The following is a 23812-nucleotide window of genomic DNA, read 5'->3' on the forward strand; positions in this document are numbered from 1 at the left end:
GTGGGTCAGCCCGAAGGTGCCGTCTGTGGGAAGCGTGGGCCAAAGTGGTGTGTTGCCTCCACCGAGGGGCCTTAAGGGTCCAAACACTCGGCATCGGCTCAACCACCAGGATCCCCTTTTCCCCAGACACGACGATGCCACGCACGGCTAAGCGTGGGTGCTCGGGGTCCGTGGTGTCGCACAAAACACACAAACACCTGCTTTAACAGGTGCCCCCTGCGGGGAACAGCGGCCCATACGGCCAGTGGGCCCCGATGGCCCACTGTCCTGGGTGGTGGCCCTGGCCTGCTCGTGGAACCTGCTCTGGAGCAGCCTGGTCCGCCGCTCCACGGGCGTCATCTACGTGGCCCTGGTGAGGACTTTCGGGGCCACTCGCGAGCAGACCAGCTGGGTGCTCAGTGTAGGCACCAGTCTCGCTTGGCTGATCGGTGAGCGGTCAGGCATCTCTTTCTTGCTTGTGACTTTTCGATGCATTGAATGAATCGGAAAAACCTTTCCCTTGTGACCATGTTCCTGCGTTTACTGCGCGTGTCGTTGCCAATCCTTTACCTCTATTAATCAGGCACCGATTTAGACGAGCACTACATTCTGCCTCAGTTCTATATAACAGCAGCAGAAGCCCCCCTGCCCTCCTCCTCTAGTCCTCTTATTATCGTTTCCTCCCGTACAGCACGTATTCCTTTGATTACATTAGAGAGTTTTAGTTTAGCGGAGTTCTACTAATTTATACGTACGTCAGTGAATAGGGCGTCATCTGTGCAAACTCAGTTCGGTTTGGTTGGTGGGGTTTAACGTCCTAAAGCGACTCAGGCTATGAGAGACGCCGTAGTGAAGAACCCCGGAAATGTCGACTACTTGGGGCTATTTAAAGGGCAACTCCGGGTTTTTTTTGACATTCGCATATTCTAATAAAAATTTTACTGTAGATTCTCCTCTCCGTCCTGACGCATTCTAAAAAATTTGGGCGCCGTACGATAATCCGTTCGCGCGCAACACGACTTTAAAATATGCTATTTGCATGGCTTAAGTTGAGACTATTTCTGCTGGCAACACTGAGTTTCTGACGTCACAAACAGTATACCGGCGTTACTGTCCACTTCCCGCATGATTATAAAATTGTGAGGTTTATATTGAACTACCTCAGACATTTTATGCAATGCTTCATGATTTCCATACTTTATTTTCACCATCCAACGCACGTACGAGTGTTTCTCTAATACTGAGTGTGACGTCACCATTTCGTCACCTGGGACGTCGTTTCTGGCCATGAAAGCAGTTTCGGTTTCGGTTTGCTGTTTTTTCTTTTTAAACATACTTCTAATTGGAATTTCGAAAAACGATTTTTTGTGTTCGAGTCAGGACGTGCCGAGGAATGTAATTCAACCAAAAACACAGAATGATGGAAAAACCACCGGAGTTGACCTTTAACGTGCACCACATCGCAAAGCACACGAGCGCTTTGCCTTTCGCCACCACCGAAAAGCGGCCGCCGATGCCGGGATTGGATCCCGCATCCTTCGGAACAGTTGTCGACCGCCGTAACCACTGCGCCATCCCGGCAGGGTGTGCAAACCCAGTGGCGACACCTGGCTCTACGGCAGCCACTGCTCATATGCAGGAGTCATACTGTAAATAATTATAGGTTTATGTTTGTATGTCTGCGCGCCTAAGTCTTCTAAAGTTCGTTAATAACAGAAGAGAATAAAACCGGAGAGAATGATTGATCCGACGAAACAGCTGTTAAATATAGCGTTGCCAGTACCATATCAGCCTTGTCGAGGAAACAATCGGAATGGGATGTCTGATCCGAGAGAGATTTCATGAAGGAAAATACTGCGGCGGATGCCAATTACATGTGCACACTTAGCTTGAAAGGCTCTCAGGCGAAGTGCTTAGGTAGTGATGGCTTCCATTTTTTTTTCATGCGTAGCAATTCTAGACGCATGCAATACCAGTTTATTGTCATCGCCAGTGTTCTTTGCCTCTGTTCTCGAGCGCTGCTTGCGACTGAGTATACAGGTGACTGTCAAATGTTGTAAGATACTGTTAGAAACATATTATGGGAGTGGTGAATATTTCCATGTAAGATTTTGCATTGCAGGGTTATCCTGAGCTGGCAACATTATTTAAGACTGCCATTGAAAACGAATGAGGGCTTTTTTTCATCGATAAATAGCAGGCAACTGGAAGCTTCACGAGATAAAATATGTGGATATATTGTTGCAGTTCCACCATATGCGGAAAATTTACGCTCTTAAATAACTTCTGGCTTCAAAACGCTGCTACCAAGTTAGCTTAGTACGCCGAATGCGAAGTACCTACGCTTGCACTTCGTGTCTAACGCACTTGACACACAAGGCTAGTGTGTTAAAGTCAAGTTTCAGTCATAGCTGGATAGACGAAACCGGAGATTGTGAATCTCAGCGACACCTGACTACAAAATTTTGCTCTCAGATTTCTTAAAAATGCGACAGCTGTATGTTCTGGATCTATTGCGCATGGATTTCAAGCGTCCTGACCACTGATCCATTGAGGCGGAGCACAGCAATCTTACTTTCGAGTGATTCGGACGTTAATCATGATCAATAATATATTTGTCGATTCCATTTGCGAAGACGATATGCAATGTGCAGCGCGAGAAGTGGCAGCTAAATGTACGGGGAGATCAGTGGATGGTAAAACTTTAATATTCAACAAATAAAAGATAGTCGTCAGCCTGTCTGCCTAGATGGCGGTTTGGAGTCCTTGGACCCGGGTGGCGTGTTCGGACAGTCGGGTTAGAACTAGCTGAATTTCAGAGTGTGAGCTCAATAGTAGATTCTCTGAAAAAATTTGTTTTTGTATCTTGATTTATATTTCGGATTTATGGACACGTCCATATTATATGTACCAGATCCGCTCTCTACCGATATAGTTTGCATCTATCTGAGAACTATTCCGGGTACCACTAGCTAAGGGTAGCTGGCGGGAAAATGGGAAGAAAAGAACAAGATGCGGCGAAAGAATAATATCTCATGAATTGTCTCACCAAGCTGATCCGTTCTCTGTGCTTTGTGATCGAAACCCAGTCACGGTCATATTTAGTCTATTGAGGCGAAAGGTTAGTTAGTGTGGAGAGAGCCTGTCATCAGTTGGCAGAGCGTGTCCGCACGAAGTCACATTAAGAAAAAAAAAAACTGCTGCGACTGTTTTTCGAAACCACAACGCAGTGAACAAATCACCTTCCCTGACCCACGCACAACAACGCTGTACTACTACCCTATTTTTTTTCTTATACTATAATACCGCTGCATCCGGTCACGCCTCATGTAAAACTGCAACAATCTATCGCGCTGTGCAGTAAACATCGCCGTTTTCGTCAAATTCTTACTACAAAACACTCTCACGTAGTGCAGTGAGACTAGTCGTCTTCATGAAGTTCCTCCTGCCCTGCTCCTTCATTTAACGTAGGTAAATACTCCACACGCATGCACCATCTCGCTAAGACAGAGACCGCCGCCGTGCCAGACAGGCTGCCGAGATCATCGAACAGCTAGCCTAGCTGGTTGCCGAGAAACTTACCCATCCGGCATCGCATCTACCGTGGCATGTTTCCAACGTGTCAGGTATCCCGAAATAATACCGTATGCCTGGAGATCGCCTTCTATCACAGTAGTGCAGTCTTTCAGCTTGAGGTGAGGATGCTTTTGTATCTGTAATATCTACTTGCGTATTTGTTCTGCTTGGATCTGTACTATGATCTACAGTATGAAATAAATAAAAAAATATAACATTCAAGCAGTGAAATATGTGAAGGCAACAAGCTTGCGCAATTAGGTTGTCATTAGCAGCAGAATTGATCAGAATTATTAAGTCATGGTTGAAATGACAGCCATGTTATTGTAGATAAATTTACTAAGCTCACGTGGTTGGCTAGATAGACGCTGCAATGGTGGGGGTATAAAACATAGCGAAATTTAACGACGCTCATAGAACACAATTCAGAAGGGTTGGCGATCAAATATCTAATTCCCAAAAGAAGTCATAATATATTTAATCTTGTTTTGTTGGCGCACAGAATTCGAATTAGTAGTTTAGTTTAGTTAAGTAATTTAGTTTAGTAGTTTAGTAATGAGTATTTGTCTCCTAAGCCCTCCCCCCTCTTTTTTACTGGCTATGCTTCAGTCGCCCTTGACAAAATTCAGGCCTCACCTTCTCCACCAATTCAAAAACGTCTTGATATGACTGCCACTTTTTAATGTAGCCACAGCAGGGTTGTGCTGGAAAGAACTTATGACCTTGTTCACGTGGAAGTTGGTGGCTGAATATGGCTAAATGGCCCATCCCTAAACTTTGGCGCGTGAGTGCCATAAAGGGTTGGAGCGCTAATTCCGTTCTTCGCAGGTCCCATCATCGGCGCCGGCACGAGGCACATACCGCTGATGGTGCTGTCGTTCCTGGGTGCCACCATCACCGCCGTGAGCGCCATAGGCTGCGCCTTCGCTCGAGACATGACGGTCATCTTCTTTCTGCTCGGAGTCTGCAGCGGTAAGCATGCCTCAACCCGTCTTGTTTTCACGTCTCGACTGAAGCGAATGCACTTCATATGACCGCTTAGCATGGCCGCTATATTAGGGTGAAAACCCCACGAGTGGCGTCCGCAGAGTGTGTGCGCCGAAAGTGGCAAAAAAAAAAAAATGGAACGTCATGTCGCATTCAAACTGGGACGCGAACATTCTTTGTGCTGCGTTCCGAGTGGCGTCATACCATTTCTCTTTACATTTTGGCATCTGTTTGCTTGTCAGATTGGAGGTTAGTTGCAGCAAGTATTTGAACCGACGACATGTATGTACCCTCAATATGCCGTTAATTGTAAAAAGAGGCGTCTATCGAGAAGTGAGACAGGCTGCACCTTACCCTTGCTCAAACCAATCCATTTTCATTTCAGTGAAGGTGCACTTTTGCCCCACTATGTACCAGTCTCTTAATGTTAAACCGACAAGAAAAAAATCAGCACTATACCAGACAGCGCTATCGCACATCTTACTTTGCTCAGGCAAAGTTGAACCCCGGTATTTTTTTTTTATTCTTGCCTCTGCGCGAAGTCTGCAACTGATATACAGTGATGGATGTACAGGGAGTTCTGGCAAGCCCACCAATAATATCTAAAAGCAGAGCTTTGGCGGTGCAAAGAGGAATTTTTAGGCATGACAACAATAGTCACAGACGCTGAACGTCAGAAAACAGCCCATTAAAGGAAGCTTTTTTTTTGGTTATCCAAGTTAAGCCCCTTGTTTTTGATCACATAATTGTAGCTGGCCGTTAGGAATAGCTACAACAATTCTCAAAACTTCCAAAAGCCTCGCAGCTGTAGAACACCCATCGGACGTTTCTGGGCGGGGAAAGTTTCACGTGACCTTCGCTGTTCATGTTCAGCGCCAAAATTGACGACGGCGAAGAATCATACAGACGACAGGACATTCATTCAGAGGTTACAAGTGCTGACCAGCGGCTAATATATTAGATAAAGCACGACACAGTTTATACACGTCTCACGACCGAAGGTGGGAACTCAGAATTCGAAAGAGCATTTAGCAACAGTACGAAAAATGGTATGGTCGCACGAGAGTGGCTGATAACTTTCAGCATATCTGGCTCGAATAGAAGTGAAAAATTAATAGCTGGAAAAGGCATGCAGCCATTTTCTCCTTAGCTATGACGACGGGTGTGAAAAAATGCCTTATGGCCACGTCCGTAATGAACAGCTCCGTATACAGCTTCGGGTTAACGTTTGGCTCGGAGAGGGTCTTTGAAGTGCTTATATCACACAGCACACGGGCACTCTTTCCACTGGGCAGCACAGGCAGGGTTTCGTTCTGCATACTGGAAAAAGGCAATAGGAGCTGCCACAGTAGTAGTGGGGGATGACTGCATGGCTGTAGTGCTGACACAGTGATAACCGCCAAAACTTTGTGCTAGCTTTATGAAAGACCCTTCGTAGCCCCGAGGTTATTAAGTTAATCGAAACGCCTGAATCGTAAGTCTCTTTGGAACGATGCTGAAGGACGTTTTGGCAGGGGGACTGTTTAGTCGGTGAGCAGCAGAGCATGCAAAACCTCGGCTGTCGCCGCAATTAATTCGCCGAATGCCACGAGGAAGCATGCAATTTTTATGCGATAGCATAAAAAAGGCCTTGCCGCTTAATTGCCGTCTGCTGTCACGCACCATGTGGCGTGCGCACACTGAATAAATACGTCAAAGTCAGGAGCGGGTGCGCGAGAAGATCGTCTTCATTGGCTACTGCATTAGATTCTTACGTCATTGCTGCAATTTTATTTATTGCCTGACATGATATAAATGTATCGTAGACCAGTATATGAAAGATAAATTGAACGCCGCCATTTTGAGAGCCCTGTAGCGCCATCTACAGGCGCCGCAGAGAAACGACTGCTTGGACTGTCAAAGGAGGTGGTCACGGATATACATAGCACTTGTACTTTTGCGTTTCGATTTCCTAGAAGTTTTTGCGACAGGCTGCTCATAAAATTGTCGAAAGTGATTTTAAGCCTCATAGCAAGACTCTTCTGCACATCGCGTGGTGGAAGGGGCAAGCACAGCGTCCACAAGTGAAATTCGATGAAGTGCATGGTACCTTTGTACGGAAAAATACTGCGATTGTGACTTTTCCGATTTGATTTGCACGTTTAATAATATGTAATGTACTTGGGAAATCATTGCAGTACACTATACATTTTACCTTCGAGTGGTGGCTAAAAAATCTGTCGCAGTCTGCAGTTCAAAAACAGGCGGAATGCCACAATTGCTGATTCCCTGATGCCTCCTTTTTTTTTTTTTTAGTAGAGCGCAAGACGGAATTAGCCTCAGATCACCCGAGCCCACAACTGCGAGAGTATGCAGCTTTTTTTTTTTTAACAGCTTTCGCCAGCATGACATTCTGGTTGTGTTATGATGAACAACACCGACTAGTCACACGTAATTTCGTGACTGGTTGGTGTTGCTTATCAGTTTTGTAGAAACCACGCGAAGGCAGAATATAGTACGCACTGTAGAGCTTTTGCTAGTACATGGTATGCCATCGGGCGTGCAAATGAGATGGCAAAACTCACTTTTGCATACAAGGGTATCATATGCACCAACCATTCGCTCTACTTGTGGACGGCGTGCTACGTTCAGCCGATCGCGAAATCTTCAAAGAAACGTAAAAGCGCAAGTGCTACATATATCCATGGCCGCCTCGTTTGGAAGCCCAGGGCTCAGGCTCCAAGAGTTGACGCGACAGCGTTCTCATAATCGCGGCGTACAATTTACCCTTTGTGCTCTGGTCTATAAACAGAAAGGGGAAGCAACCTGCCAACCTTCTCGTGTTTATGCATCACGCCAATATTCTTTAGTGCATCCAATTCATAAAACTGACTCAGCATTTCTTGTGTGTGTGTGGGGGGGGGGGGGGGGGGGGTAGAGGGAGGTCAGGCTGCATGTCATGCATGTCATGTTTGCATTGAAATTTTCGCGCGAACAGCGAACATTCGCACTGACGTGCATGACTGCCATTCTTGTCTTTCAGATGCTGTGGTGAGTCAGTGAAAAAAGATATTATGCCCTCACCGGATGATAAACAGGCGATAGTCTGCAGGCGACTCCGAACCTATTCATATTCATATCCAATTTTCGTAAACGCAACCTTCCCGGCAATAAGGCCGGATCAATGTTACGACTGCGGTGTGAGGGGAGTCGAGCAAGCTGTCTGAAAATGCTCTTTTCCCCCGGGAAGGGCATTCAGCATCGATAGCAAACAAGGCTTGGAAGCCTTGCTCCAGAGCTCGGACCTTGCGTCCCAGCAGAAACTCGTCCGACTGGTCGAGGAGACCGCAGAGGAACAAGACATCTCGGCAGCACCTAAGGCGGTGGTCCCCCCTGACATCTTCAGCCTGCGGCCGAAAGTGCTGGAGCGCGTACCTTTTGTATTGGACAATTAAAGATTGTTCCCTACCTGACACCTTCAACGCAGCGCACGACTGGCTTTATCAACATGACATTAATAAAGCGGTCGTGACGTAGCCTAACATCCTGCTTGTTAAACTGCCAGTCTAACAAGTGGTCTTCAACTTCCATTCGTGCGCAGTCCGAACGCACAAGCATGCGGTCTTTGCCCGTGCAAGCCAAAACTTGAACGCTTGGATGCTTCAGTGAGAGAAAAAAAAGAAAGCTTTGGAGTACCATCTTGCAAGCCGGCAGTAAACAAGATGGAACGTCGGGAGATTTGAACCAAAAATTATAATTATCACCTCTACGCTATAAGGAAGTTAGAATGTATAAAATGTTGCGGTCAAAGGGTAAGGCTAATTAAATGGTAATGGTAATGATAATTATTACGACAATACGTTTTTTGCATCAGTGAGATGTGGTCGACAGCCGCGTGATTCGTGCGTTGCCGTGTCTAGCTGATATACGGCGCACTGTGCAGATGCGCGTGCTTTTAGTATTTCTATGCGTTCAATTTCATTCGCGCGAGATGTGTGAGGAGCAAGAGCTGCTTCTAGTGCTGTACTGCACGCAGTTTCAGACTTTTCTCTTCCTTCATGCGCAGGAATCGGCAACGGCATCGGAATGCCGACCAACGACGTGACCGTTGCTAAGTATTTCCGGCGTTACCGGGGCTCGGGCAATGGCGTCTACTATGCGGGAGGCACACTGGCCGCTTTCGCATTTCCGCCCATCATGAACCTGCTGCTACAGGCAAGCGCTTCACTGAGTGGGTTTGACTGTCAATTCACCCCCTGTATTTCTCTCAGTAAAAGACAAAACCATAAAAACAAATGAGAGAACAAAGATTAAGGCTTCTCCGCGTGGTCAAATTTCTATATGACCCTCCGTTTTATGGCAGAACACGGTTTTACTCTATTCCCACACCTCGCAAAGTAAACTGATTTTGAAATGGAAATGCAGCTTCTGTAAGTATCGCAAGGTTGACCTATATTAACGCAGAAAAAAGTCGTGTTAAAGATAACTGGTAAATTGTTTTGTAAATGATGAATGGCGCAGTATGTGTCACAATTCTCGGCGGAAACCTGACTGCGCCGCAAGAAAAGGTAAGAGTGAAATAAGAAAGAGAGAAAGAGGTGCCGCGCGTAGTGGAGGGAAACGGAGTAATTTTCATCACCTGGGGATCTTTAACGTGCCCTGACATCACATAGCACAAGTCTCTGCGTAATAAATTTCGCAGTTTATTATGCAAAGGCGTTCATGTGCTGTGCGATATTGGTGCATTTTAATGATGCTCGTTTGGTGGAAATTATTCCGATTACTCTCCTACATGGAAATGCGGCTGTTGTGGTCGGGCTCGAGCTCGGGTCCTCTAGTCAACGTTCCCTCTAGTTCAGTAGCCAAGTGTCTTAAGCTCTGAGCCAATGTGACGAAGCCATCCTCTGTAGAGAACGTAGTTCTACACCCAACATCACAACAGTTGTCAGATATCCTGAACTGGTTCCAGATAGGTGTTTGCGGTGTACTTGTGTACGTGTTTCAACGCTTATTGTTCACGGCGCGGCTTAATGTGACTGTAAGTTCAAAAAGTTCTTTTCTGGAGCAAGAGGCCAAAACGCAGGTACTGAGGAGACCTTTCATTGGCTTACAGTACCAATCATTACCCGCAATAACAAAAGTCCAGCTTCACAGCTTATCTACCCTTAAAATTATAACTGTGATGCATGGTAAAAAAACTGCATTGGTTTAAGCGTTGCTTGAACCTAGCAATATAGTGAAAGCTGTGAGTGTTGCAGCGAATTTTTTTGCGGACACTTGGATTTAATGTACCGCCGTCGCAACGTTCGAGCGAACCTTATTCGCAGTTTGCGTTCGCCTCTACCAACTACCGAGTTAACTGTTTTTCTTCTTCTTTCCTCCTCCAACTCCTGGCCCAGCTCTCGGTATATACCACGTTACAGTTGCTAGGCAACGGTCACGTGGCACGGTGCCATGGTGCCACGCCGACGGCTTGAAAACCTAGCGCATGTGTAGCAGTTGTTACAATAGAAGGACAAAAAATCTCTGAGTGCGCGGGGATTAATTTTTTTTTTCGCACTGTAGAAAGAATTTGCACGAACGGGGAAAGCTGAGCAGGACATGGTAACGTAGGAGACGAAATAAGCGCAGTAATTAATAAATAAACGAAGTGCCTAAGGTGATCAGCAGCTTTTTAGTGTCACCTGACGTTTCTATACTTTCATAAAAATGAGCAAAACGTCAAGGTTATTTGTCCGGCTTGAAAACGAATAGTAAATTGTGTTTTGCGGTTGTGATGGCGACCACACCTACATGGACCCTCAATTGGATCTCTAGTTAGCCAGGCTATACTCCTAGGCCACGTTAGCACGTTTCTGCGGTTTGGTCAGAGCGGTGCCATATATCTGTGCTGGGTTATTTTTCCCATAATATGGTAGCATTTTATACTAACGAGGCTGTGTGAGATAATAGAGGCACTGCTGTAGGGATTACTGATTAATCTAGTAGAAAAAGGCACGTGAAAAAGATCTGCAAGGGACCTGGTTAACGGAAGTCATTAGTGCTGTCGCGTCATACCCTTGGAAGTGGAGGTGAAGTGTCCCCCCCCTGATGTTTTGTTTTTCTGTCCCAGGATAATTCAGAGAGCTCGCCTTTGTCACCTAACTGTACCTTTTGCCATCAGCAGAAGGAGAGGAAGAAAAAAAAGAGAGTGCAACGCTTTATTCTATTGTGTGAGATTTCACACATTCGTTAGGATCAGCTAACGCGGCAACTTAACTTAGGAAGCCGTCCATGTCTAAAAGAGAAAGAGAGAGACAGAGGTAATTGCGTCAGCACCTCGTATGTTAACTTGCGTGGCGAGGAATTTGCATTTATAGCCCGAAAATATCACTGAACATTGCGTCCTGTATGGTTTATGCCCCATTCTCGCATGCGTAGGCATATATCGGTGCTATAAATTGTGTCTGCAATTTCGAGTTCAGGCTCAAATCTTATTCTCTCCATCCCTGCCCGCTACCTGCAGCCTCATATTCATCCTCCGTGTCCACTTTTTTTTTGTTTTTCCTCTCTTCCGAAAGGGGGGAATGGATTGGGACCACAAGCTTGTATCAATATATTTAGACCCTTATGCCAAAGGGAAAACTTGCGCAATAATAAAAAAGGATTTCTTTCTCTCTCTCTTTCCCCACTTTGTCGCCTGTCAGCTGAGGCGTCATACAGATGGACGAATGATAGGACAATTTTTTCCAGCATGGTGTTTGCAACCCAAATGCATCAAAACTCAAAACCCTAAAACGAAGTCCTGGTAACGCGTTGAGTTGAAGATTCTATACCATTTAGGGGAATACGCCGTCCGTTAACGCAGCGCCGGCACGCTCTTTAGTATGCAAAATGCCATTTTAAACATTGCCTTTTTCGGAGAAACGGGTAGATGGCTGCAGGAGCGACTGCAGTCTATCAAGACTCCCGTTAGACCCTTTCGTTTTGTTCAAATTGATCTAGATCGGATCGCGCTGATAGAACTGTGATACTCAGAATGGAGCATTTCCCTGTGGTAGTAAAGACGTGCTTCTCACCTTCTCTATCCGTACGCCTTCTCCGGACGCAGGAGTACGGCTTCCTGGGCACTTTCCTCATCACGGGCGGACTGATGCTCAACGCCATAGCGGCGTGCCCGTTCTACCGTGCGCCCCCATGGGAAAAGAAGAGGCCGAATGTCGCACGGAAAAAGGTCTCGCCCGAGGCTGCGGACACGTCTGCCGTCAGCGCCGCCAATCGGCGTGAGTCAGCTGCCAGCGTAAAGCAGCCAGAACAAGGTACCTCACCTTAATCTTTGGCGCAGTCTTTACGAGCACACGTTGACGGTTATTTCAATTTCAATTTTATTTTCCCATGTACACATGGTGAGGGTCGAAGGAAATACCCAGTAACTGTGGCTTGACATGCCACTCGGCCCCTTCATTGCAGGGTAATAGGAAACATTCAAATTTATTGGACAAGCAACATTGCGACATGCAAACAAATGAAGAAATGAAACGGACACAAAAATGGTAACAAAAAAAAACAACAACAAAGTGCGCATTTCATAGAAAAACAGGTCTTCGGTTATTCAAAACAGGTCAATACCTCATGGAACGAAATATATAAAGAAGTATAGAAAGCATGGTGAAATATAAATAAGTAGCACATATATCCTGTATACCTTTGCGGCATGCTCATGATATATCAACTTTTGCAGCATGGAACTTGTGCAAGTAAAATAGAACAGCATGAGGAGAAGTAGAGAGAGAGAGAGAGAGACAAAAAAACTCTTCACATGTTAGGCGCAGATGTACTTACAATTATTCCACATAGGACTATGCCAGGAGAGGAAAAAGCGTTAACAATTCAATGTTACAGCGTTGTTTTTGACATTTTACATGCAAAACTCCGACGTCACGCTGGCCGATGGTTTTGTGACGATACGCCCTCACAGTGTGTAAGGTCTTGCCTTCACATCATAGGTCACGTGATAAAATAAGAAGCGTTGCGGTAGACCCAAGAGCTCAGGGACATCTGAAGGATTAAACAACTGCATAATAAAGAAAAGCAATTTTTCATTAGAAAATGAGGACAGAACTTCGGTACCGTGTGTTGTGGGGCGAGCAGGCTGTCTCTAAGCTATGGAAGCATTTTCTTTGTTACTGTGGTATTGATTAGCGTAATGCAATATTCTTCTACGTGGCCGTCCAGTCCTAGCGCGAACAGAAAAGCAGGCCCTCGCTCTCTTCGAAGTGCCATTGCGTCTAATTCTGTCACGCAGTGAAGCTAAGTTGGTGGCAATGCGAAACACCCTCCCTCTGTCTGTGGATGCGCCACATTTACGATGTGCGGCCACGACGGACGCAGTGGTGTTTAGATGAGAACGACCTCCTGCTCGCGTGTTAGCACTAAGAATAGACGACCGCTTACACTAACCATATACAAGCTACCAGGACAAAAGTGTAAAATTAACAAGATGCGCAATGTTACATCCCTAAGCGACCAAGCTACAGGCAGCGCATCACAAAGAGTTAGGACACTCCAGCTTAACCTCCATCGGACATCATGCATTCAGCAGCGATTAAGGAAGACAATCGAGTTACAAAAGCACCGGGTGGCATAAAAATAGTAGGTGTGTGAAGCTTTCTTCGCGTCTAGCATCCCGCCAGCTGAGCGACTGCGAAAGGCATGCATGAGTGACGTGGAAAGTGACGTGCAGCGAAGCAAAGCTATGTGGCTCTGGGTGAAATCGTTTCACGCAGATTGAACTTCACCAGCTAATTGGATTTGATTTCACCCGCTTTCAATATCGCATTTCACCAGTGCGTCCTACAATTTCGTTTTATTGTAAGCGGATATAACTGAGTGCTTGCACACACTGTTTACATAATTCAGTGCAGCTTATTGCTGTTGGAGGGATGTATTGATGAATAATTCAACCAATCATTCAATAAATTTTGACAAAGTTGTGTCGCTCGCTGAGGAAAGAGTGTGAAGTGTAGGGTAGGGGTATTAAAAATTCCGAGATCACTGCAGAATCTGCACTGGGGAAATGCGTAAGCCTGAGTAAAGTTTATCATAGCTTCTGCACTTCTGCCGCATCATCATCAGCCGGATTATACATACTACAGGGCCAAGGCCTCTCTCATAGTCTTCCACTTAACTCGGTCGTGTGCTAGCATGCATCCACTTGACTCCTGCGAACTTCTTAACCTCATCGTCCCACCTAACTCATCGTCCCCCCTGCTAAGCTTCCCTTCACATTCCTTCCCTTCGTATCCAATCTGAACTTCCGCCCCTATGTTACATAAATATTATCATCATTGTAGTTTATCTACAAGAGGCCTATAGCCGCCATTTATATCCAATCAGCATTTTACTGCGTAAGCCGCAGTCAGTTTATCACCTTTGGTTTCTTTGAAGGGCCGCTGAAGAGGTTTTAGAATTCGATAAGCATAAAGTAAACAAACGTATAAAACCTGTCGGTAAAGAATGAGAAGTGGTTTTGGGCTAGCATTTCAATTACTGAAGTAATCACCGAATAAAGTGACGAAGGCGTTCTGATTTCTCCGCAGTGCACCGCACTGGGCTGGGGCGTCACCACCTAGATCTTGATAAGGCCTGTGCACCCCAGTAGCCTACGTCACGACAGGCGGATGGGCGATAAAGTACCAGCAAATGAAGGTTTGAGTGCGGATCTGAGTCGAGCTACGTGGTGTCCTCCCGCCAATTTACCCTTGTCCGTACGCCCAGATTCATTAGCTCATCCTTTATCGCTCATATGCTCATCGTGACGTTTGCTGATGGGAGAGAAGGTGACGCAATGGCCCAGTTAGTATCTCGGTGGTGACGACCTGTCGCTCCTCTCCTGTTCTCGCGCATGCGCACTAGAACACGGCGAAATGCTCGGCTGGGTAGCGTAGTGTAGCTCGCTACAAAACGTTTCACAAGCAAGCTCAAGAAGCTCTTGCAGTGGTATGTTGGCTTCGTGTCCATATCTTGCTAGCTGCAGCCGCTCCGCACTCGCAGGCCTGTCCTTGAAAAAGATCTCAAACAGCGGCTGGGGCCGCAGCGATGACGTCATGTACAACGTCGCTATGTTTCAAGCGAAGAATCGGTGGCTTTAAGGGAGAAAATCAACGCCACCGAATATCATGAGTAGGTGTGCTGCACTGGACGACTAATGAGAGCATATATGAGCGAAGCGAGCAGAATTGTGAAAATTCGGCAACAATGGCGTCATTATGCCTTTCGCTGCTATGCTGCGGCGCATTGAGGGAAAGAATTACCTTTCATTCTGGTATTACGCCATTGTTCTAAATGTAGCGTGAAAGCAGTTCACATGCTTCATCTATAAACTTTGTATGTCGTCCAGATGTAAGAGAAAAAAAAAAACACTTTCCCTTTAATCACCTGACCGAATCTGGTTCGCTGCACTCCTATGTTCAATAGGGCTGAAGCGAACAAGATTATGATTGTTTCCGATCTCCCTATTCCGCCCCTCTAGTGCCCATGACTTAAAGGCTCTGTATATATACAAAAATTATTGTTTCGTTTACAGTTGCTACGATCAACGGCGCATATCAGGCTGTAATGCAAGCGGACACCATCTCTGTGGGCCCCCATCAGGAGGATGACAAAAAACATCTGGACAAGTGCTCCAAGCCATCGTTGAACAGTGCTTCGATTTTGCAAAATTGCGAAGATTTCGCCTTGTACGCCGATGGTTCTTCGCCGGATCCTAATCAAACGGAGGACGTCACTGTCGTGACAGAAAGCGACGGAAGTGCCATTGAGCGGGCCACAAAGGATAGCGCAACAGCAACGTACGAGTTTCCACCACCATCATCACCGAAACGCGGGCTTTCCTTCAGCTTCCTCAAGAGGAAACACAGCAGCGGCGCCGGCGACGAGCCTACCTACTCGCGCCTGGATGACAATCCCAATCGTCAAAATGCCGCAGCCAATATCAGCGGTAGCATTAACAGTGCCGTCCCATCTGCCCCGAAGGGCTCCGAACATTCCTTAAGGCATCAAGCTGAGATTGCGCTGTACGGAAGCCTCGATACCATCGCCGTCGTTGCGGACGATGACGCAGGCCTTCGCCGTCAGACATCGTTGTCGCTATCCATTGCGGGCCGCAGTTCTTCACATTGGGCGTACCTGAGGTCGCCTGTCTTCTACATGGTGTGTTTGACGTGCGCGGTTTCCGTCTACAATCTTCTGGTGCTCATGATTCTCGTGGACCTCGCCATGGAGAAAGGGTTCACTCGTCGCGACGGAGCTGTTTTCCTCTCAGTGTCAGCCATCGGCGATGCGAGCGCACGCTTAGTGGCCGGCGTGCTGTCGGACCGAGCTTTCTGCGACCGTCGAGTCTTGATGGGCACCAGCGCGCTGCTGGCTGGTGCGTTGTGCGTGGCGTTGCCGCACATGCACGTCGAGTACTACGCGCTGGCGGCTGTGATGTGCTTGGTCTTCGGCTGGTCAAATGGCACCGTGGTGGTACTTTTCGCGCCCGTGTTGGCCGACCAGCTAGGTGTCGAGAGTCTGGGCCTCTCGTCCGGGACATGCAGATTTGTCATGGGCGTTGCCTATCTGGCCTGTCCCAAGATCACCGGTAAGTATGCCGGATTACAGTTCTATTTGCGTTGTCCTGTGCAAGAAGGGAAATCCCAAAGTGTCATTGTGTTGAAAGCAGGACTTTTGCGCCTTTGTAATGGCAAGAATCAGGACAGAGGCATCGGGTGGACTATGCATAACATCACAAGTGTCCAAAGAGCAGTGCAGCTCGATCATACACGTTATTGTGTGAAAGCGAAAGAAAAGTGGACAAACGTTAGAGGGGCCGGCCAATGGAATGTGCATCTTGCATGCTACTTTACAGTGCTACAGGGAAAACTACAGAAAAATACTTGAAGATTGAAGGTGATGTGATAATGCAAGCACGTCGATGTGGTAGAAAAGTATTTTTGAACGATGGGAGTGCGAGAGTAAGAAAGCTGTTTCTTGCCTTTTTCACTCGAAATGTTGTTGTAAACTTATTTGCAAAGGGCTAGATTCCACAATTCCAACTCGAGCGCCTTCAAATCACTCATGCGCTCCCTTGCTCCGCTCGAAAAAAAAGGGCTCTTTAAAATACTAACTCTAGCAGAGTTATAAGTGATTACATTACCACATGACCACATTTCAAGCGATAGCCTGTACCTTTTCGGCCGAGAAGCTGTCGGAGTCGTAGTAGTAGTAGTTGTAGTCGGCACCGCGTGTGGAAAATAACCGGAGGCGGTATAAAAAATCGCATCATGTTGATATGCGGTTGTAGTGATCGATTGCTTGATTAGTGTGTGATAAGCTTTGAGCATTTAATGCATTCATTGTAATTCACAAGCTAAAGAAATGAAAAAAATGAACAAAGGGATTGGGAAAATGCTCAGGACGAAAAGCCAATGCTTGCTGAGGCAAATTAAGAAAGTGTATTGTGCATAATTAGTGAGTCATTTGAAATAATTGAGGAAATTAAGAAATAAAAGAAGGAGTTTAAAGGTTTCAAAATGCTCACAATAAAGCTCTAATGCTTGATTATGGTAGTTAAGAAAATTCAGAACGTGAATTAATCAATTGACAGAAATAATTGAGAAAAATAAAATTGAAAATAGGGGTTCAAGGGTGCCAAATTGTCCGAATAAAAGCGAATGCCTAATAATGGTAATTAAAAATTTGGAGTGTAATTTAATGATTGGGTCAGAGGAAAGGAAACGCGCAGTATCTGTCAGACGCTCCATGGACACCTGAAGGTGTCCATGGAACACATTATACCCTTTCCCGTAAGGGAAGGGTGTCACCTTTAGCCATCGCTACAACAGATGCGGACGTAATTGTCACTGATTCAAAAACAGCCATACGTAACTTCTGGCGTGGCAGAATATCAAATACTGCCAGAAACATCCTCGCGGATATTAGACTCGACAGGGAGGTAGAGCTCGTATGGACACCTGCCCACTCAGGGAATCGAGGCAATGCGGCTGCTCATCAACACGCTCGAGGTTTTGTCGGCTGGGCGGTGAGACCTAATGCCGAGGAACTTGAAATGGAAGGATTGCCCACATAGAGCGACCGTACACAACACTTGAAACCTTCTAGGAGAGAGTATACCCACCACCACACAAATCACTATCAAGACAACAAGAAATTGTTTGGAGGAAACTACAAACGAACTTCTTCCCCAACCTGGCGGTTTACTCACACATATTTCCGGACGGCATAAGCTCATCATGCACAAAGTGCTTAATCAAATCCTGTGGGATTGCTCAGAGGACGCGCCTCCCATGGCTCTCTTAGAAGCTCCCTCACTTGAATCCTGGGAGGAAGTGTTGCGTAACGCGAGCCCCGATATACAATTGGGCGCCGTAAACCGCGCTGAAGAAGTCGCCGCATGCCATCAGCTAACGGCCACTTGGCTCTTCCTCTAAGACTGCTCCCGAAAATAAAGTTTTCTCTCTCTCGCCTTCATCGAAACGTGGCCGCCTACGGTCGGGATCGAACCCGGGTACACGGCACAGTAGTCTGGGACCTTAACCACTGTACCACCGCGGCGGCCCATTAATTTATTAATCAGTAATTTAAACAATAAAAAACAAGAAACTGGAACGGACGCCTCTCCGTTTCGCCTCCATCGAAACGCAGCCGATCCCGACTGCCAGCGGTGCAGTTTACATTATCTTGCAAGAAACAGCGCGTAGAGGTCTTGCTGCTTTCGTTTATTAATGCAAAATCATTATAGCAGTTATAACTTGCTGTTATGCGAGTTGGTTCATACTGCACGAAGAAATAGGATGCTAGAAAGACAATCACTTTAGAGGAGAACAGAGGACAGGGGATACTCGGCGTCATTTTAAAGAATCGCATCGGGAAATCACTTATCTACAGCCACCTGCCACCATCAGTTGAGACGAGTAATGCGAAAACATCAAGGGGCTCACTGGGAGACAGAAAAGTACAGAGGCTACACCTATAGTGCAACAACACCCGAAAGCAGTAGCTTGGCTTAGTTTTTCTAGTAAAATGGTAGATGTATAGGTGACTTTGCCTTTCACTTCTCGGCCAGTGTCGTTCACCACTCTCGACGTATATTTCAGTCCCCGACAACTGCCGGGAAATACTAGGCTTGTTATCCATTTCAAAGCACACTGAGTTCACTCCGCTCCTCATGCGAGTTTATGCGGGTAAACCACGGCACAGATACGTCTCTATTGACGTCGCACGCACGCACAGGGTTCATGAAAGCCGCATACAAAAGTAACCTTAAGACAGGTGATGTGAGCGCCCAATGATGCCAGCTGTCGGCTATCACCTGCCAGAGGCGTCCTCGAAGGTCAAAGGTCGAGGCTTCAGACATAACCCCTTTTTTTCCAAATTTATCCCGTTAATTAGTGCTTTCCCTTTAACAACTGGCGCCCCTCGTAGAGCATAAAACCATTGCCAAGATCCACGTGCCACAATCAATCAGTGAAGTGAATTGAATTTCGATTTAATATAAACCAGGCAGGTGGCAATTAGCAGGTGACATGACCGAGTTGTGATTGGTAGGAGGATTGTAGGATGACAATACACTGCATAACCACCTCTCAACAGCTACCAGGGATAATCAATTGAACCAATCACACTTAGACCTCTAGAGATCCCATTGGGAAAGATTGCGATGCCCGTATAAATGTTAAGCCTTCCTCGAAAAGTTACGTCTTAAGTTACCTGCCATCGATTATCTGCCAAGCGATATTTCTCAAAATGCATCGATTAAATCAACTGCAAGCAATTGAATCAAGTGAAAAACCTCTACTGAAAAATTTAAAAAAAAATCCATAAATAGATCTGACAGATAGATGATGGATTTATTGAAAGGAAAGGCAGAGAAGTTGGGCGGAAGAATTAAAATCTGGCCTGCTAATCTGCACTTGGGAAGGGGAAGGGGAGACGAAAGAGGATCATGATGAGTGACGACGTGGGAGAAGGCATATGAAAAAATATATAGGCACGACAGTTCGCTTTACAAGCGCGAATCGAGTCCGGTGGCGCACAAAAAACGGCAAAGAGCCCGCACTGCCTGGACACCCTTCCCGTTGTCCTGTTAAACGCGCAGCAGCAGTTTCTCCGACAGAGGTCTCTTGTCTAAACGCTTCAAGGAAACGGCTAGAACAGTTCTTTCATGCATATACACTGAGCACAACAATAATATATGGTCCATAGTCTCAAGGACGCCACAAGTTGAACATTCCGGGGAGTTCACCTGTCCAATTAAATGCAAGTACCTGCTCGTGAATTACATTTTTACAGGCAGTTTATGTAACAAGCATGTATGATGGCGCGGAATTTCACGCAGAGCATAAAATGGTAATCTGACAGCTCTGCGAAAGTAGCCGGTGTGTTGTGCATCTAGACATTAGAAATCGGAAAAAGCAAGTAGGGAATCTCGGGAAACTTTATCATTACGACGGGGCTTTAATGATTTTGCATTTGTAAATCGTCAGGTACTTCAGGGGTCCCCGGAAAGGTTTTCTATTCAATCATTTGCATCAGCTGCAGTTAAATAGCGCGCATTATTCGTTTCTCACTTTCTTTTTCAGGTTATTTCAAAGACGAAGTAGGCTCCTACGACGGTCTCCTCTACATGGTCAGCATCGGTGCCTTCTTTGTGGGCATTATGTGGACAATCGACTATGTCTACCGACTGCTTAAAAGCCGTACAGCAAGAAGTGCACGCTAGCCTTAGTCTACGTATGTTGTGATAGCACGTGAACAAATCTGAGCAGATGACATCTGCTTTGTGGGGAACTGGTTCGCGCTTCTGCGCCTTGAAATCTCCTGTGCCCAAGAGAAGACATTTCCGGCGGCTGGTAAAGATCTCCCTGCTGTTTATTAAAAGAATACAAGAAACTGTTCACCTTCTTTTATGCATGTACCAGCGTTTCGTAGCCAGGTTTTTTAAACTTTTATAAAAATGTAACAAACATGTGCTACTTAATTTTGAACCTCATCTGCATGAAAAGCAAGGATAATTATGTGGAGGCATGAGCCCTATTTTACTGCTTTTGCACACTACGAGAGCAACTTCAGACTTAAAGTGCATAGCAAACATGGACATTCTCTGTTCAGTGCTCCAAAATGTAGACGTTTTGAGGAGCTGTTAGCATCGCTGCGAGTTTTCAGTGTAATCCAAGAAATACATTTTCACCAATTTCAAGTTGTGACAAACATGGTTTCATGAGCCTTCTGCCTATACTAGCAATACGAGAACCTAAATGGCCAAAATAGGGCCATATATTAGGCCATAAACCTTTTTATTCCTCAATGCCACAATTTGCGTGGCGAAGCATTGGTTGCGGTGAAATTGAGGGAGCAACTTAACTTTCTTTTTCTCTTTTCTTTACGACTTTTGTTTATTATGACGTAACAGCACAGTCCCCTTCATGGGTCACTGCTTGTCGCGGCGGAAGGGCTTGCGAAACTCGATAAAGTCGTGAGCTCTGCTGTGTAGGGCCACCCAAGATAGACAGGTCACGGCAGAGAGTTGTGACAAAATGTGATCCACTGGAGAAGGTAATGGCAACCCACTCCGGTATTTCCTGCCAAGAAAACCCTATGACCAGTCACAATAGCAATAATGATATGGCGCCGGAAGATGAGCCCCCCAGGTTGGAAGGCGCCCCACATGTTACTGGGGATGAACAAAGGGCGATTCCTAGTAGCTCCAGGACGAATGAAGCGGCTGGGCTAAAGCCAAAAGGACGCTCAGTTGTGGATGTGTCGGGAAGCGACCGGAACGTCCGATGTTGCAAGGGGATATATCACGTAGCAACATGGAATGTAAGATCTATGACGCAAGGTAAACTGGATGTCGTCAAGCGAGAAATGGACAGATTGAACATTGATATTTTGGGTGTCAGCGAACTCAAGTAGACCGGAATGGGAGAATTTAATTCCGGCGAGCATTATGTCTTTTATTGTGGGCACGAATCCAGGAGAAGGAATGGGGTCGCTCTCATAGTAAACAGAATGGGCAAAGCAGTGTTAGGGTACAACCCCAAAAACGACCGATTGATTTCACTTCGGATCCAAGGTCGCCCTTTAAACATAACAGTTATCCAAGTCTATGCACCAACCACTACTGCCGAGGAAGCTGACTTTGAGAGAATTTATGCTGACCTACAATGCCTTTTAGACCACACTCCATCATCAGACGTCCTTTTTGGCATAGGAGACTGGAATGCTAAGGTGTGGAGTGAAGAAATATGCGGAATTACAGGCAAGTTCGGTCTTGGTGAACCAAATGAAGCTGGGCAGAGACTAGTAGAATTTTGTGCAAGAATGGGCAAAGCAGTGCTAGGGTACAACCCCAAAAACGACCGATTGATTTCACTTCGGATCCAAGGTCACCCTTTAAACATAACAGTTATCCAAGTCTATGCACCAACCACTACTGCTGAGGAAGCTGACTTTGAGAGAATTTATGCTGACCTACAATGACTTTTAGACCACACTCCATCATCAGACGTCCTTTTTGGCAAAGGAGACTGGAATGCTAAGGTGTGGAGTGAAGAAATATCCGGAATTACAGGCAAGTTCGGTCTTGGTGAGTCAAATGAAGCTGGGCAGAGACTAGTAGAATTTTGTCAAGAAAACAATCTGACCATAGCGAATACTCATTTTTAACAGCACAAGAGGCGCCTGTACGCATGGACTTCACCGGACGGTCTGTACAGGAATCAGATTGATTATATTCTTTGCCGGCATAGATGGAGAAGCGCTATACAAGCAGTAAAAACAAGGCCTGGGGCCGATTGTGGCACCGATCATCAGCTTCTTGTTGCCAGATTTACGCTTCGATTGAAGAACACGCAGAGAACTAGAAGGTCTTTCAGGTATGATCTGGATCAAATTCCATTAGGATATGCTGTGGGAGTGAGGAATCGATTTCAAGAATTAGATCTAGAAGACAGAGAGCCTGAAGAGATGTGGACTGGTGTTCGTGATATAATACAAGAAGTTGCTACTAAGGTAGTTCCAAAGCAAAAGAAATGCAAGAAAGCAAACTGGTTATCTGAAGAGGCTTTGCAAATAGCTGAGGAAAGGAGGATGGCAAAAGTTATGGGGGAAAGAGAAAGATACAAGGTTCTCAATGCGGATTTTCAGAAAATAGCAAGAAGAGATAAGAATGCCTTCCTGAACATACAGTGCCAAACAGTTAAGGACAACAGCCAATTGAGGAACACAAGAGCTCTGTATAAGACAATCAAAGATATCAAAGAAAGCTTCTGTGCTAAGCTGGGCGTGATAAAGGACAAACGAGGCAGGGACCTCACTGAAACCTCAGAGATAAAGAAGAGGGGGCAGGAATACACAGAATAACTGTACAAGAAGGACCCGGATATGCAAACCCAACATAAGACGGTTGTGATTACTGATGTCGAGCCGGGCATCCTGAAGAGTGAAGTTGAATGGGCCTTAGCCAGCCTTGCTAAGGACAAAGCTAGCGGAACTGATGGCATTCCAGCTGAGTTGATGCAAAACCTCAACTATGACGCTGTTAACGTTCTGTATACATTATGTCAGCAAATTTGGACAACCCTGCAGTGGCCACAGAATTGAAGAAGGTCTGTTTAGATCCCCATGGCAAAGAAAGGCAGTGCCAAAGATTGTTCCAACTACCGCACGATCGCTCTTGTTTCGCATGCTAGCAAGGTGATGTTGAAAATCTTCCAAGGAAGGCTGCAGCAGTATGTGGACGGGAGCTTCCGGACTTGCAAGCTGGGTTTCGCAAGGGCAGAGGAACTAGAGACCAAATTGCCAACCTTCGCTGGATCATGGAAAAAGCAAGAGAGTTCCAGAAACCCATCTACTTCTGCTTTATTGATTATGCGAAAGCGTTTGACTGCGTAGATCACAGCAGATTGTGGCAAGCTCTCCAAGAGATGGGAGTTCCAATTCACCTCATCTGTCTCCTCAGGAACCTGTATGAAGGACAAGAGGCCACAGTCAGAACTGGGCATGGTCTTACTGATTGGTTTCCGATTGAGAAAGGAGTGAGGCAAGGCTGCATACTGTCGCCATGCCTATTTAACCTATATGCAGAGTGCATCATGAGGAAGGCCGGTCTGGACGAGTCTTCAGCTGGAGTGAAGATTGCTGGAAAACGTATCAACAACCTTAGATATGAGGATGATACCACTTTAATGGCAGAAAGTGAAGTAGAACTCAAGAGACTTCTGATGTGCGTACAAGAAGAGAGTGAGAAATT

At 46.0% G+C, this 23812-nt stretch overlaps 1 protein-coding gene across 1 annotated transcript; it reads left to right on the top strand.

Annotated features, from left to right (window-relative positions):
• Positions 1 to 230: 230 nt before the first annotated feature.
• LOC146196031 (uncharacterized) lies at positions 231 to 20752 on the top strand. The gene is made up of 6 exons (XM_084598047.1): positions 231 to 428; positions 4384 to 4527; positions 8588 to 8736; positions 11612 to 11819; positions 15086 to 16141; positions 20142 to 20752. Exons 2-6 carry the CDS (start codon positions 4422 to 4424, stop codon positions 20279 to 20281), a joined length of 1659 nt encoding a protein of 552 aa, XP_084454173.1. The 5' UTR covers positions 231 to 428; positions 4384 to 4421; the 3' UTR covers positions 20282 to 20752.
• Positions 20753 to 23812: the final 3060 nt, after the last annotated feature.

Source organism: Amblyomma maculatum, chromosome 3, assembly GCF_055883805.1.
Source record: "Amblyomma maculatum isolate TAMU_Amacu chromosome 3, ASM5588380v1, whole genome shotgun sequence".
Classification (NCBI taxonomy): domain Eukaryota; kingdom Metazoa; phylum Arthropoda; class Arachnida; order Ixodida; family Ixodidae; genus Amblyomma; species Amblyomma maculatum.